This window comes from Ambystoma mexicanum, chromosome 1q (assembly GCF_040938575.1).
Source record: "Ambystoma mexicanum isolate Mex_15411 chromosome 1q, UKY_AmexF1_1, whole genome shotgun sequence".
Taxonomy (NCBI): domain Eukaryota; kingdom Metazoa; phylum Chordata; class Amphibia; order Caudata; family Ambystomatidae; genus Ambystoma; species Ambystoma mexicanum.
The window spans coordinates 637,997,132-638,011,372 of record NC_090922.1 but is presented as its reverse complement, the minus strand read 5'-3'; the positions used below and the strand labels follow the sequence as shown (position 1 = coordinate 638,011,372).

The window sequence follows — 14,241 nt, the reverse complement described above, 5'->3', positions numbered from 1 at the left end:
CACTGGGCACCCATCTCTTTGCTTCAGTCCAGATCCCAAGCCTGCTCTTGTTGGCTGCTGTCCTCTAGTGCCCCCCTCAACACTGTGGTCGGATGAGTAATCAGACTCACAGTGAGCGGCCACCTCCATGGAGGTGCACCTATGCCAGCCACACAACACCTACCGAAATTGCTTAGCTGGGCGTCAGTTCCCAGGGTAACAACCAAGCATCGATCAAAAGCATTGATTTCATTTTTGCTATTAGGTTTCTATGAAAACCATTTGACATGTCCAGTCTGTTAGCACTGGAATTTATTTTTCTTCTTCCTGTTTTTTCTACAATGTGTTGAACATTTTGGGGTTTTCTCCATGGCTTTTGCACTCATATATCTGCTGTATAATGGACTGGCAGATATCAGCACACAATGTCCAAACCAAGCACAAAGTACAAGAATAATTTGTCCAACAAAAACAAAAATACCTAAAAGATATGGGGCATCTGTTCTTCTCACTACACAAGGACATTAATGTCAACAATGTCTCCCCATGTACACTCGCTTCTTACTCTTTCATTTTCCGCTGTCTCGTTGAAACGCGTACGCCGCCTGCAAATAGGATTTGCATCTGGGGATTTCTATGGAATCCGCCTGGTCTTGACCAGGTGCAAAACCGAGATGGATTCCAAAGGAATCCATATGTTGTGTGCCTGAAGGAACATCTCATGCAGACGTACAATGAGATGCACTGATGAAATGATGGAGGACTGAGCGGCAGAGATCTTATCTCTGTTCAATGCCGCTCCTCCATCTTGTCACAGGTCCAAAATGGGGCGGCTTTTAATGGAGGTAAGAAAAGCATTATGCCTCGCTTTGACTCTTCCAGTTTAAAACGTGGACCTGCGCACCGCCCATCCACAACAAAAACCCTTACTATGCAGGGAAGAGGAAACAGAACAGAAGCAGGTTTAGGCTAGAGGGAACGAAAGGCAAACACATGATGTGTGACGTGTGTGCTGAAAACCACTTTAAAATGTTTGCTTAGGTGAGAGGGGCAGAAAGGGCAGACATTGGTGTTGATTAAAAATATGATCATATTTGATGAAAGTGCATCAGTCTCGCAAGGTAATGACTTTATTTGACTGGTGTGGTCTGATAGCAAATTCCCCGTTGTCAAGCCCTGCATATATAGTCCCATTTCCCAAATTGTTAATATGAAATGATGAGGTTTATTGTAAACTTTAGATATTTTCAAAGAGCATTAGACGAGAACATTGTGTCCTGGTTGTCTACAGGTATGGAGATCTTTGTGTATCGCGACACCATAAGCAGTAGCGGAACGGCATTGGGCAACTCTGTGTCATTATGCGTTATGGCCCCATCTTCATGCAGCGCATTACCATGGCGATATTTCAGCAGAAGATCCCAAATTGACCGTCTCGAATATGGGTCTACCCCCGACGTCGGCTCATCCAACACCACAACCTTTGCATCACCGACAAAGGCCAAGGCAACAGACAACTTCCTCTGCATTCCACCTAAACAAGAGAAGCAGAGGAATACACCATAAACTTTTATGGAGAAAACTGGAGTAGAAGAGTCTAGAGAAAGGTTTTATGCCCAACCAGGAGAAAAAAAACACACATTGTTATTTACAACCAGCGCTGATAATTAGGATCCAATCAGATTATGAAAGTCATAAAAAGTGAAAGAAAAGCATACTTTCTGCTGATTTTAAAAAATCATGAAACTGTTGTGGTAAAACTGCAGACAGTGCTTCAAGATGAAAAGCAGATCGGCAGGAGAATGACCTTAAAAGGGACCATTTGGTAAATGGGGAGTGTTGTAAATAGGAGTAGAAATGCTCACTGTTCACACACATGCGGGCTGTGGAGTCTCTGATGCACAAATCTACAGATGTATAGTTCCAGTTACTCTCAGCTATGGTACAGAACAGGAGTCACGCAGTGCAGCCACCGGCCATCCTCACATCAACAGCTCAGGCCCCCAACTGACACACATGGCACATTCAGACACAAAACTCACCCAACATTCTCCTGAGCTGCCAATCATCACACTGACCAACATTCTACCAGCATACATCAAGGGCCAGCAGGACAGGACAGGGCTGGACATACATTACAACATGGGGCAGTAGTACATCTGTGATCACCTGAGAGATGCTGAGCCTCTTCGTCTCTTTTCTGGGGGATCCCGACGTCTTCCAACATGGCTTCCATCTCCTTCTCGGCCTGCTCCTTGGATTTACCCTTTAGCTGGGCATAGAACAGGATGTGCTCTGCCACTGTAAGGCTAAACAATGTCCAGAGTAAGAGGACAAGAGCACATGTAAAGCAGCTCACCATGCAAACAGAAAAGGAGTGTGTACTCCTGTGTACTTATGTGCAGAGTGGGAAGGATACCCTTAACACTGGAAGGGGATTCACTGGGTTTGTGCTATGGAGAACAACCAGTAGCCGCGGTCCCTATTGGCTTTCTTACTGCCTTTAGCTTCGCACTTCCTTTGTCTAAACTTCTAGAGTGCAGTCTCTAGGTTTACCCTCTCTTGCGCCCTCAAGGTCTGCGAGGGGAGATGGCACTATGAGGATCTGTATAAGGAAGTGGCAGAGGTATGGTTGCTTTGGAACAAATAACTGGTGAATGTGTGGGGTTTTGGTTGTTTTGTACTGCAGAGATAATGTCCCTTTAACTACGAGTTCTCACTTCAATTCAAAGTTTTTTTTCTTCAGATAACTAGAACGATAACATCCCTTTCATGAAGGTTTTCCCCTAATCTTTGTAGATTTTTAATGATATGTGCTAATATACCCACAGGCCATGCACCTGACACTTCCTTGGCACCCAATGCCAATGTGCTGGCTGTACATGGCCCTTTCGTCCAGGAATGTATTTTGTCCATAGGGGGCCTGTGGCCATGCCCATGCAGCCCCAAGCCATCCGCTGGGCATGGCTTACAAAGCTTTTGGTCTTGTATAATTCTTTCTTGCTAAATGGCCTCAAAACAGAGGTACACATCGTATACCCTTTTTTCGAGGACCATAACGGAAGAAATCTCGCCATCTGGTGGCTATCCACTGAGGGGAAACCCAGTAAATGAAATTAACGGGGTCTCTGAATGTTGTGCTAGCTCTCTGACTATCCCCCTATAACTGTGCTGCAAAGTTGAGATTGCCGTGCAGGGCCGGCCTTAGGGCAGGGCCACCCGAGCGACCGCCCAGGGCACCCTGCCATTAGCCCCACACGACGCCAGCTTGGGGGAGTCTTTCAAGGGCTACCCTGAGCTGGCGTGGTGGGAGAAGGCACAGCAAGTGCCCTATCGAAATTAAATGCGCTCCACTCTCTTGATCGGAGCACATTTAATAACAAAAGGGCACCTGCTCTGCCAATAGAAAAATGTGGCGCTCCTCCCTTTCCCCTCCCGCATGACATGGGGCACGCAGTGGGAGGGGGAGCCACATGTTGGTTTTGCTGCCCGGGGCGCCGAGGCTTCCAAGGCCGGCCCTGCGCCGTTGGTTCCGCGGCGTGCAGGGATTATGTCCTGAGCAGGGCTGGGACATAGTCCACATGGGAATAAACACTGTCCACAGTGGAAACTCAAGTGTCTTGAGCTGAGGTTCTTTTCTGTTTTTTTCTGATGGTGTATTTGCTTTGTTCCCACCACGTACAGCAATGGCTTGTGTTCCTGTCAGTACGCTCCAGTGTTGAGTGGCGACAGTATTGTCATGTATATGTTATTTTTCTGTTTTAGCAGTGATTCATTACTGGGAGTAAAAGTGGTTTAAAAAACATTTTTGTAGCATACAATTGTTGCATCAGGTCGCAAACGTTCTTATGACAGTCCTTTCGTATTGAGTCCTTTGCTTGTGCGGCAGCACTGCGATGTGACCATCTTTATTAAGTATCAATAAGGGTTCCCACTATTTAGGTATGTCTTGTGTTCACAATGCCAGCTGTGAGACTGCTTTTTAGAGCAGAGGGCTGATTCATTTGACTCGTATGCCCTCTGCGTGAGCCCTGAGGGGTGTGTTGTGTGCTTTCCTTTGCTGTCTCAATTCTTGAAGGGTCCATAAAGGCATAGACCGGGTAGGGCCTGAGCGGGCAAGGCCCACCCAAAATCTGTAAATGCCCTCTCAGCAGCACTGTGTGGACATTTACAGATGTTAATGTCACTGCGGTGGGCCCAACTACATTAGGTTCAGGCCCCACTTGTTAGACATCTGCTACACTTCAGAGCCATGATGAGCAGGATGAAATACAGAGCTATCTGCTACACTTCAGAGCCATGATGAGCAGGATCAAATGCAGAGCTATCTGCTACACTTCAGAGCCATGATGAGCAGGATGAAATGCAGAGCTATCTGCTACACTTCTGAGCCATGATGAGCAGGATGAAATGCAGAGCTATCTGCTACACTTCAGAGCCATGATAAGCAGGATGAAATGCAGAGCTATCTGCTACACTTCAGAGCCATGATGAGCAGGATGAAATGCAGAGCTATCTGCTACAATTCAGAGCCATGATAAGCAGGATGAAATGCAGAGCTATCTGCTACACTTCAGAGCCATGATGAGCAGGATGAAATGCAGACGATGAACGAGTCGCGGCTCTGCCATTGCTTTTCTTCTGTTCTCAGGGGTGCCTTTCTCAGGCATGAATTTTTGGGCATTCGTCACTGCAATGGGTCATTACCAACTGAAAGACCCCCGTGTAGCTCCAATTAACTACCAAACCTGTATCTGCTTTCAGGACAAAGGGGGTCATTACGAGGTTGGAGGTAACCATGCCGCAATTTGCGGCATGGTTACCTCGTTACCGGGTACCGGGTACCGGGTTCCTCGAATGAGGAATTACCGGGCCATTCCAACCTGGGAGGACCCCGTAATTCCTCATATGAGGAACCCGGACCCGGTGCATCCCCATTCGAATTCGAGCCCCCATAGGGCTCAATGGGAATGGGGAGGGAGCTAACAACAGGCCCGTTAATAACGGGCCCATTAGTAACGGGCCCGTTGTTATCTCCCTGGTCTCCTAGCGGGACCTGCTAAAGGCACCTGGTTTTACCAGGCGCCCTTTGCGGGTCCCGCGAGCAGACTTGTAATAGGGCGCTAAGGGGTTAACAGCGCCAGCACCATTACCAGCGCCGTTAACCCCTTACCGCCCAGCTCGTAATGACCCCCAAAGTGTGTAAAACAAAGCTCCCTTTTAGAGATCATTTTATAGCCATGGTATCTACTACCTTGACATTCAGAAAAGGGTTTGCTTTCATGTGGATATCAAAGGTGCTTCCGTCATGCATTACAGAAGCTGGAAGTCTGTGGCAAACAATCTCTATACCTGGTGACCTGTTTACACAATTTATTTTAGAATGGGGATCACGTTTATTTTGACGTAGCACAAAAGGCAGGTGTGAAATGTACACATCCGTTTTCACAAATGCTTTTTACACCATGTCATGTTTTCATTCATTTGTACGGCAGAGAAGGGTCACATAACGAAATTGCCATTTTCACCACTCCCATCCTCTCTGTCACACAAAGGCACAAGCATTAACATCAGCATGACATTTTCATGCTGGTGCTAATGATTTGGGTTCCAATCATTGGGTTCCTGCCTGATTTTTTATACGGCTATTAGCAACCAGATTTCAAAGCAACCGATTGCAAAAACCGCCTGCTATGCATAAATAGCAAGTGCCATTTACTCGATTTGCACCACAAAGTGAGAAAAAAAAGGCAAGCAGGCGTTTATGCCTCCATTTACACATTTTTTGCACTTCATGGTACCAATGACTAAAATTGCATGCAGGGGACCTGTTTGCAGATGAGCGCTGGACCGAGTTGCAGTAACGCTATTTGCGTTGGCGGTATCCCAGTGGATTTAAGGCCGGTATACTGACAAGCTTCTCATTTGGCCATTTATCTTATGTGGTTTTGCTAACTAAATACAATTATCGTATATATATGTAAAGTAACACGAGTGCGTGGTAGTACCGATAATACGGTAGAACTCTCATTAGTGTCAAACCCTCTGTAACAATTGTAACCGCAAGCAACTACTACTGAAGTAATCACCTTTGCAAAGCATTAAAACGAATTCCTATGTGTGTTAGTTAGTGAATTAAGCATGTATCTACCTTCTTTGTGTAAATAAGAATACATTTATATTTTTAATATAACATTTACTGTGTAAGGGTTTCTTTGGACTATTGTATTTACTGGGTTCAGTGTTCTTACCTACAGTTCACATCTTCCTCCTGTCATAAGCCTGGCTGCTCTGCCACTCTACCAAGATCCTTTGGGTAATATAGACTTATACTAAGAGTTAGGGACCTGTATACCAAGGGATAGTTTTATAGAGTCTTACCTCAGGTGGACTTTAGGAAATCTCCCCTAATGCAGAGCAAGGATGTAGATTGGGAAAGGTAAGGCGGATTGTAGTGTATAAGACGTAGCTATTTTGTGATTTGTCGAGAGCCATGGTAAAGCTGCGCTCCAGATTGCTAATGTAAATAGCGTGCTGGACTGTGGTGTCTGACAGAGTGGTGTTTAATGAGTGTGGAGAGTTATGCCGCTGCATCTGTGGTGGGTTAGTGTAGTGTTTAGGGAAAGTTAGTGTAGGCATTTCTCTTCAGTTGGTGAACATTCAACTGTGTTACGTATGCTGCTTTGCTGCTGGATTTGTGTTTTAAGATATTTTGTCAAAACAAAAGGTGATGGCTGGAAGGTTCTGAATAAATCATAACCACGGGCACAGCTCTGGGCGACCCTCCAGACCATCGCTTTTCAGCCTGCAAAGCCATTACAGAAGAAGAAAACCCATATGCAAATCAGGATTGGTCGTACCCGATGACACAGATTGGTTTCCTGGGACCTCCCCTCTGGCTGCCCACTGAAGCCTCAAAGGCAATGCAGCTGCAGCGGCACTCAGTCTTACATGGAATTATGGTGCGATGGGCTGGAAATGCACCACGAGCCACCAAATGACAAATCCAACCAAGAACCCCAACCACAGCCACTGCCATGCCATGCTGGCAGTAATCATCACAATGTGCATTTTGTCTTTAAATCCTGTCATGTTTTTGCGCAAAGCCACTGGTCCAATGGCTGTAAAATTGCACCATTGGTTGACAATTTGAAACTAGTTTCCAAAAGAATTCCTTTGCCACAACGAGAATGGGCCACCGTGCAAGTAAATTTGCCCCGGCCACACGAAGTCTCTGGAAGTAGCTCCTCCCCTACCATTTGATGCATTAAGCGCCCCCGACACCCAAGGTGTTGGTCTATTTGTGGCCCAGCTCTGCTAAGTGACCAAATTCATTCTTTCATTTATTCAAACTAGCACTGTCTAGCTTTCCTGAGGCTGGGGTGGGGTGGAGGGTGCTGGCTGCCTTCCTGGTCGTATCACCACTTAGATAGCATCAGAACGTCCCTTCTCTGGGAGGCAGGCTACTCATTAACTTGTCTCAGTTACAGCAGTTCAATGGACTGTTATTGTGCAAAGGGCGCTGCGGTCTGTGGCACAGGTGGAAATCAACAAAGGTCCAAGGTACTGTTGAGATCATTTCCAGAGGGCCAGCTCATGAAACCCTTTCTACAAAATGCTCACGTGGCCCACCGTGTTCTCAAGTCTACTTATGAAGCCGACTACAGACTGTCGGAACAAGCCCCGGGCATTCTCCTGTTAATGCAAAAAACAAACTGCATACAATAATACAAAATACAAAACCAACAGCTGTCATAAGACCCACATAAAAACAAACTCTTAATGGCATTAGGAAAGGTTTACAAATTGCAAATGGTTAGGAAGAGCAACTTGATTGCCAAGAAATCCAGCATAACCTGCACCCACCGGCCCGCAGTGTGCATGCCCCGGACCTGCAGTGCAAGGGCGGAGTCCCATCCAGACCGTAGTTTGGGGAGGTAACCATTGCACAAGATTTTTTGTCTAATTTATATAACGAATAAGCCTCTAAGCACTGAATAATTGGTATCACTATTATTCCCCCTCGCACTTTTACCCCTTCCGCCTTCCCCTGCATTTGCGCGATCTCAATGTCATCTGGCCTAGTAAGATCGTTGTCTCTGTCTTCCCTCGCTCCCCCCTCCCTTGCCTCGTCGCGCCTTGAAGCACTTGTGTATAGGCGCGTTATAAATGCCATATCATATTATATCATATCATATAATTATCCACTTTCTCGTCAGCGCTGAGTCAGACATTTGCTGCAGTGCTTTAAGTGGGGTGGTCAATTTAGGGGGGTCTCTTGTTAGGGAGCATAGCCTAAGTATGAGTGTTTCGGCCATGCCCCCAACAAGAGCCCCTCCCAGTCCTTGCATTCAAGGAGCCGTGGTTAAAGAATTGGCTGCAGGGGTCGCTGACCCTCCCAGGCAACCCTTTAACCACACAGCTCCTTGAATGCAATGGGCTGCCTGCTGAGTGATGTCTCTTTATTCCAAAACAGTAGGAGGGCTGGTTGGACAGCCACTCCTTTTGTTTCTGAGTAAAGAGCAAGCATGCAGTAGAAGCCCTGTAACCAAGCATGTTTAATGGGCTTCCTGCTGCATGTTAGCTCTTTAATCAGAAACAAAAGGAGGGGCTGGCTAACCCAGCCCTCCTCCTGTTTCTCAATAAAGAGACATCACAAAGCAGGTTTAGCCGAAGCGCTGCTCAGTTGCACAGTTGTCTGTAGGTGACTGCATTTCGGATTAGAAAAAAGCAAAGACGGTGCCTTTTCTTTTTTCTAATCCGAAATGCTGACACCTGTAGGCAGCTGTGTAACCGCACAGCACTCAGCTAACGAGCTGCTTGAGAGGTTGGCATGGCTGGGGCTAGTCAGTGTGAGTGCCGGCAGGGCCCCGGCTTGGGAGCCCATCTCGGAAACAGACAGGTCTAGCCCTGGCCCACTTAAAGCCCTGGTTCGATGGCATCTCCAGGGCGAGTGTACTGCCCCTGAATTATCCACCGAGCCAGCTCAAACTTGCATATAAAATGCAAGACCAGTACGCCACTCCTGTGGGAACAAAGCTGCAATTTCCAGATTCTGGGTGCCTTTATTTTAACAAAACGAAAGGTGATGGCTGGAAGGTTTTGAATAAATCATAACCACGGGCAAAGCTCTGGGCAACCCTCCAGACCATCGTTTTTCAGTCTGCCAAGCCATTACAGAAGGGGAAAAACCATATGCAAATCAGGCATGGTCCTACCCCAAAAGGGGCAGTCCAGCCCGAACTGCTAGGTCACATCCCTTCTGCACGAGACCACAAGCATCCCCAGACATGTTTCAGCCTTGTTGGGCGTCATCAGTGAGGAGTAGCTTGGGTCTCTAGGCCCGGCAGACTCGGGACCCACGTCTGGGCATACCCGTCCCACTCGGGGTGACTTTAGCAAAACGAAAGGTGATGGCTGGAAGGTTTTGAATAAATCATAACCACGGGCAAAGCTCTGGGCAACCCTCCAGACCATCGTTTTTCAGTCTGCCAAGCCATTACAGAAGGGGAAAAACCATATGCAAATCAGGCATGGTCCTACCCCAAAAGGGGCAGTCCAGCCCGAACTGCTAGGTCACATCCCTTCTGCACGAGACCACAAGCATCCCCAGACATGTTTCAGCCTTGTTGGGCGTCATCAGTGAGGAGTAGCTTGGGTCTCTAGGCCCGGCAGACTCGGGACCCACGTCTGGGCATACCCGTCCCACTCGGGGTGACTTTAGCAAAACGAAAGGTGATGGCTGGAAGGTTTTGAATAAATCATAACCACGGGCAAAGCTCTGGGCAACCCTCCAGACCATCGTTTTTCAGTCTGCCAAGCCATTACAGAAGGGGAAAAACCATATGCAAATCAGGCATGGTCCTACCCCAAAAGGGGCAGTCCAGCCCGAACTGCTAGGTCACATCCCTTCTGCACGAGACGGGGATGCTTGTGGTCTCGTGCAAAAGGGATGTGACCTAGCAGTTCGGGCTGGACTACCCCTTTGGGGGTGGGACCAAGCCTGATTTGCATATGGTTTTTCCCCTTTTGTAATGGCTTGGCAGGCGAAGAACGATGGTCTGGAGGGTTGCCCAGAGCAATGCCAGAGGTCAAGATTTATTCTAAACCTTCCAGCCATCAACTCTTTTGTTTTGCTATTGTCATCCCAAGTGGGAAGGGTATGCCCAGACGTGGGTCCCTTGCCTGCTGGGCCTAGAGACCCAAGCTACTCCTCACTGATGAAGCCCAACAAGGCCGAAACATGTCTGGGGATGCTTGTGGTCTCGTGCAAAAGGGATGTGACCTAGCAGTTCGGGCTGGACTACCCCTTTGGGGGTGGGACCAAGCCTGATTTGCATATGGTTTTTCCCCTTTTGTAATGGCTTGGCAGGCGAAGAACGATGGTCTGGAGGGTTGCCCAGAGCAATGCCAGAGGTCAAGATTTATTCTAAACCTTCCAGCCATCAACTCTTTTGTTTTGCTATTGTCATCCCAAGTGGGAAGGGTATGCCCAGACGTGGGTCCCTTGCCTGCTGGGCCTAGAGACCCAAGCTACTCCTCACTGATGAAGCCCAACAAGGCCGAAACATGTCTGGGGATGCTTGTGGTCTCGTGCAAAAGGGATGTGACCTAGCAGTTCGGGCTGGACTACCCCTTTGGGGGTGGGACCAAGCCTGATTTGCATATGGTTTTTCCCCTTTTGTAATGGCTTGGCAGGCGAAGAACGATGGTCTGGAGGGTTGCCCAGAGCAATGCCAGAGGTCAAGATTTATTCTAAACCTTCCAGCCATCAACTCTTTTGTTTTGCTATTGTCATCCCAAGTGGGAAGGGTATGCCCAGACGTGGGTCCCTTGCCTGCTGGGCCTAGAGACCCAAGCTACTCCTCACTGATGAAGCCCAACAAGGCCGAAACATGTCTGGGGATGCTTGTGGTCTCGTGCAAAAGGGATGTGACCTAGCAGTTCGGGCTGGACTACCCCTTTGGGGGTGGGACCAAGCCTGATTTGCATATGGTTTTTCCCCTTTTGTAATGGCTTGGCAGGCGAAGAACGATGGTCTGGAGGGTTGCCCAGAGCAATGCCAGAGGTCAAGATTTATTCTAAACCTTCCAGCCATCAACTCTTTTGTTTTGCTATTGCCTTTATTTTAAGACATTAGTTACAAATCTTCTGTTTGCTGTGGGAACATGTTGCATAACGGAAATTTTGACGACATGTCCCAGAGGGAGTCTGAGACCATGGGGCGTTTTTCCATATCTTCTTCCAGCACAGAGAAAAGATCAAACAGCAAGGAAAACAATGACCACCAAACTATTTCAGTGAGGACTCCAATCGCTCCAGTTTCTGGGGGTTTGAGGTCCTGCAAACTTTGGGGGTGAGGAGGTTTCAGAAATGTGCCCGCGGTCGCCAAGCAAGGCTGGAGAGGTGTTTTATTTATTAGCATTTTTTTTTAAAGCGCTCACACAGCCTGGGGGCATCGAGGCGCTGTTACAGGAATATGTCTTAGTTGAGTATTTAAAACGCGCTTAATACATAGAGGTTTCTAAGCGCGGTCCCGGGGATCAAACGTGTGTTGCTTCGTGAGGTCTTGTTTCCAAAGTGAGCACGTTGTCGCTGAGCTATCCTCCCGGGACTAGCAAGATGCCTCCCTCCACCATAGTGGAGACTGCCCCTGTGTGTTAGCAGTGCACGGTATAAATCAACATAACATAACATATGGCCCTACAACATGCAGTGGGGGCATGGTAAACCTTTTTGTTCTGTTTTCAGTGCTCATGCCCCGGAAATACAAAAACACGTTGTTTCAATTTGTCTCGGTTTCTTTAGGTGAGTAGAGAAGTCATAGGGAGGGAGGGATTTGGGGCATAGGGGTACTTGGGATATGGTTTGTCTAGGTTTATCTCCCGAGCATCCCTTACTACTCACTGACGTCATTGGCTTTTCAGCTGAACATTCATTTAATGCCATTTTACTTTAGAACACAGTTAGGGCTATAACAGGGAACTCACTAGGAACAAAAACCTTGATCATTTGGTTTTATAATTTGGTTATGTAACCTTCCATGAGGATATAGGCTGTGAGGATGCAGAAATAAAATGCATAAACCATGCGCTTTCCTCCAGAAGAAGGCTTCAGCGCACACTTACTGGTGGAAGAGCACGTTGTGCTGTGGGCACATGCCCAAACTCTGCCGAATAGTGTCCATGTGGGTTTGGATGTCTCTGCCGCGGATAAATACAGTGCCGGCTGTGGGCGGATACAAGCCCGTCATGATGGACCTAGCCAAAAAAAAAAACGTTAAGGGAGAAGAGAATTGCAATTATTTATAATCCATAAATGTTTCACTAAAATTAGCATTTTCCCTGCCGACCACTAGATGGCAGACTTGCGCTTCCAAAGAATAAACACAAAACACTAACTACTCCAGAATTGTACATTAAATCACCTGTGCTAATAAAGAAGGGGAGCTGGGTAGATGGGCATTCATTTTGCCTGTAAAATAGCTACTAAGGTGAGTAACCATATTTTCAAAGCAAAAACAGGGGTACAATTGCACTATAATAAACACAGAAGAGACCAACAGAGGCCAGCCTTTAATATGGTGGACTAGAGTGATTTATGGCCACGCAATGGTGAGTATATCCGTTTTTTATTCTCATGTCACCGGGATTTGGGGTACCTTTAGCTTCCTGTGGGCCATTGGCATTATTTTGGAATTCGTTTGAATGGTTAAACTCTTCAGAGGGATATGTGGCTTTTTTTGCAGGGTTTTAGAGTAAACTAATGTCGATGAACTTGGATGGGAGCCCGACATGGGCGCGGGGTGTACCTTTATCACGTTTAAGCCTTCTTTTCCTGCATCCCTTCACTCATTTGTATTCTCCTTTTCTTCCTCAGGGAATCATCCCATTTTCTTCCATCTCATCCCTTCTTTGCCCACAAGGTGGCAGCAATACGATGTGCATGTTTTTACACTGCGCCTACTTCACTGCAGGACTTGCAGGCACCTTTAAACTGACCTGCGTGCGCAGTTGATCAGACAAGGGTTTGTTAACTTTGTTTGTGGAGCTGGCGTTAAAGCGTTGTCTGGAAAGAGGATATTTGACTATTTTTCAGAGGCTTGCTAGGGCATGGGAACCTGTCGTGAAAATCTGGGAGTCCTCGTCACCCTAACAATAATTCAGTTCCACTCCCGTGTTACTCGTCCAGTGACCCGGCTTCTATGTGTTTTACCGAAGAATTTTCACCGCAGTATTTTATTACTGCACTTTTTTTACTTTTATTTTGCCTTGAATACGAAGTTTCTCTCACCGCTCCCCCTACTATCGCTCCATCCTACATTGTCTAAGCCAAACACCCCCTGGCATTATGTGGCAGCCATTTGGTATAAAATGGCGATGACAATTCGGCAGTGGAATTTCATCCGTAAGAAGACTATCCCCGAAGCAGCGACTCCCTCCAACACAGTGCAGAACTGCCAAGTTTCCCCCGTCCCGTGTGACACCATCAGCAAGCGTTGGCTTTTTGTATCCCCCCCAACAACTCCGCGACTTTCTCTCCCCAACCAATAGACAATTTTCCTGAACGAAGACCACTCCCAACGTTTCTCCCACAGACACCACTTCGTCCCTTTAACCAACACAGTGACTACCTCGCCAATGGAACGACCCCCAGCCCAACACAATGATCGTCTCACACAGCACACACTTATTTAGGCTTGGGGGAAGAGGTCCTTATGGACGCGATGTGTATGCGTTTGTCTTAAATTATTTGGTTTTATGTGTTTTGTTTGAGATGCTTCCCCTTGGGCATGGACTTTGGTGAAATTCGATGTCGCCCCCCCACGACACCCGCGGTCCCCTTAGTCAGACAACCCCAGCTGTTGGGTCTCAGTGAATCCTTCATACAAGAAGCCCGAAAGGCAAGTGCCCTTGTGATCTTGCACCATCTTACTATGCTAGGTAGGGTGACCAGATTTCAAAAGTAAAAAACCGAGACAGGGCAACTAACATAAACGTAGGACTAACCATTGAGAGTGGCTCTCAAGGCTCTACACCTCAGTGGCTTTCGAAGGAGAAGGGGGTTTAAGTGTTACTATTCAAATAGACACATATAATGAATTTATCACAAACTAACACTATCATAAGTTGTAAAATGCAGCATTTCTTCTGTGTGAGATTGTGCGTTTCTGCCTGTCAGCTATGGAGACCTACTACAAAATACCGGGACCACTGCAGTTTCCAATGGGAACATATCTTGCGAAAGGGGGACAGAGCACCA

The 14,241-nt window shown here is 47.2% G+C and overlaps 1 protein-coding gene across 2 annotated transcripts in view; it reads right to left on the bottom strand.

Annotated features, from left to right (window-relative positions):
* Positions 1 to 14,241, bottom strand: part of ABCA4 (ATP binding cassette subfamily A member 4) — a 1,737,150-nt gene that overhangs the window by 475,522 nt on the left and 1,247,387 nt on the right. For both annotated transcript variants that reach the window (XM_069641223.1, XM_069641222.1), the window contains exons 22-24: positions 12,108 to 12,239; positions 2,149 to 2,288; positions 1,376 to 1,513 (exon numbers count right to left, since the gene is read on the bottom strand). In XM_069641223.1, coding sequence (XP_069497324.1) covers positions 1,376 to 1,513; positions 2,149 to 2,288; positions 12,108 to 12,239 — 410 coding nt within the window. The remainder of the gene's footprint in view (positions 1 to 1,375; positions 1,514 to 2,148; positions 2,289 to 12,107; positions 12,240 to 14,241) is intronic.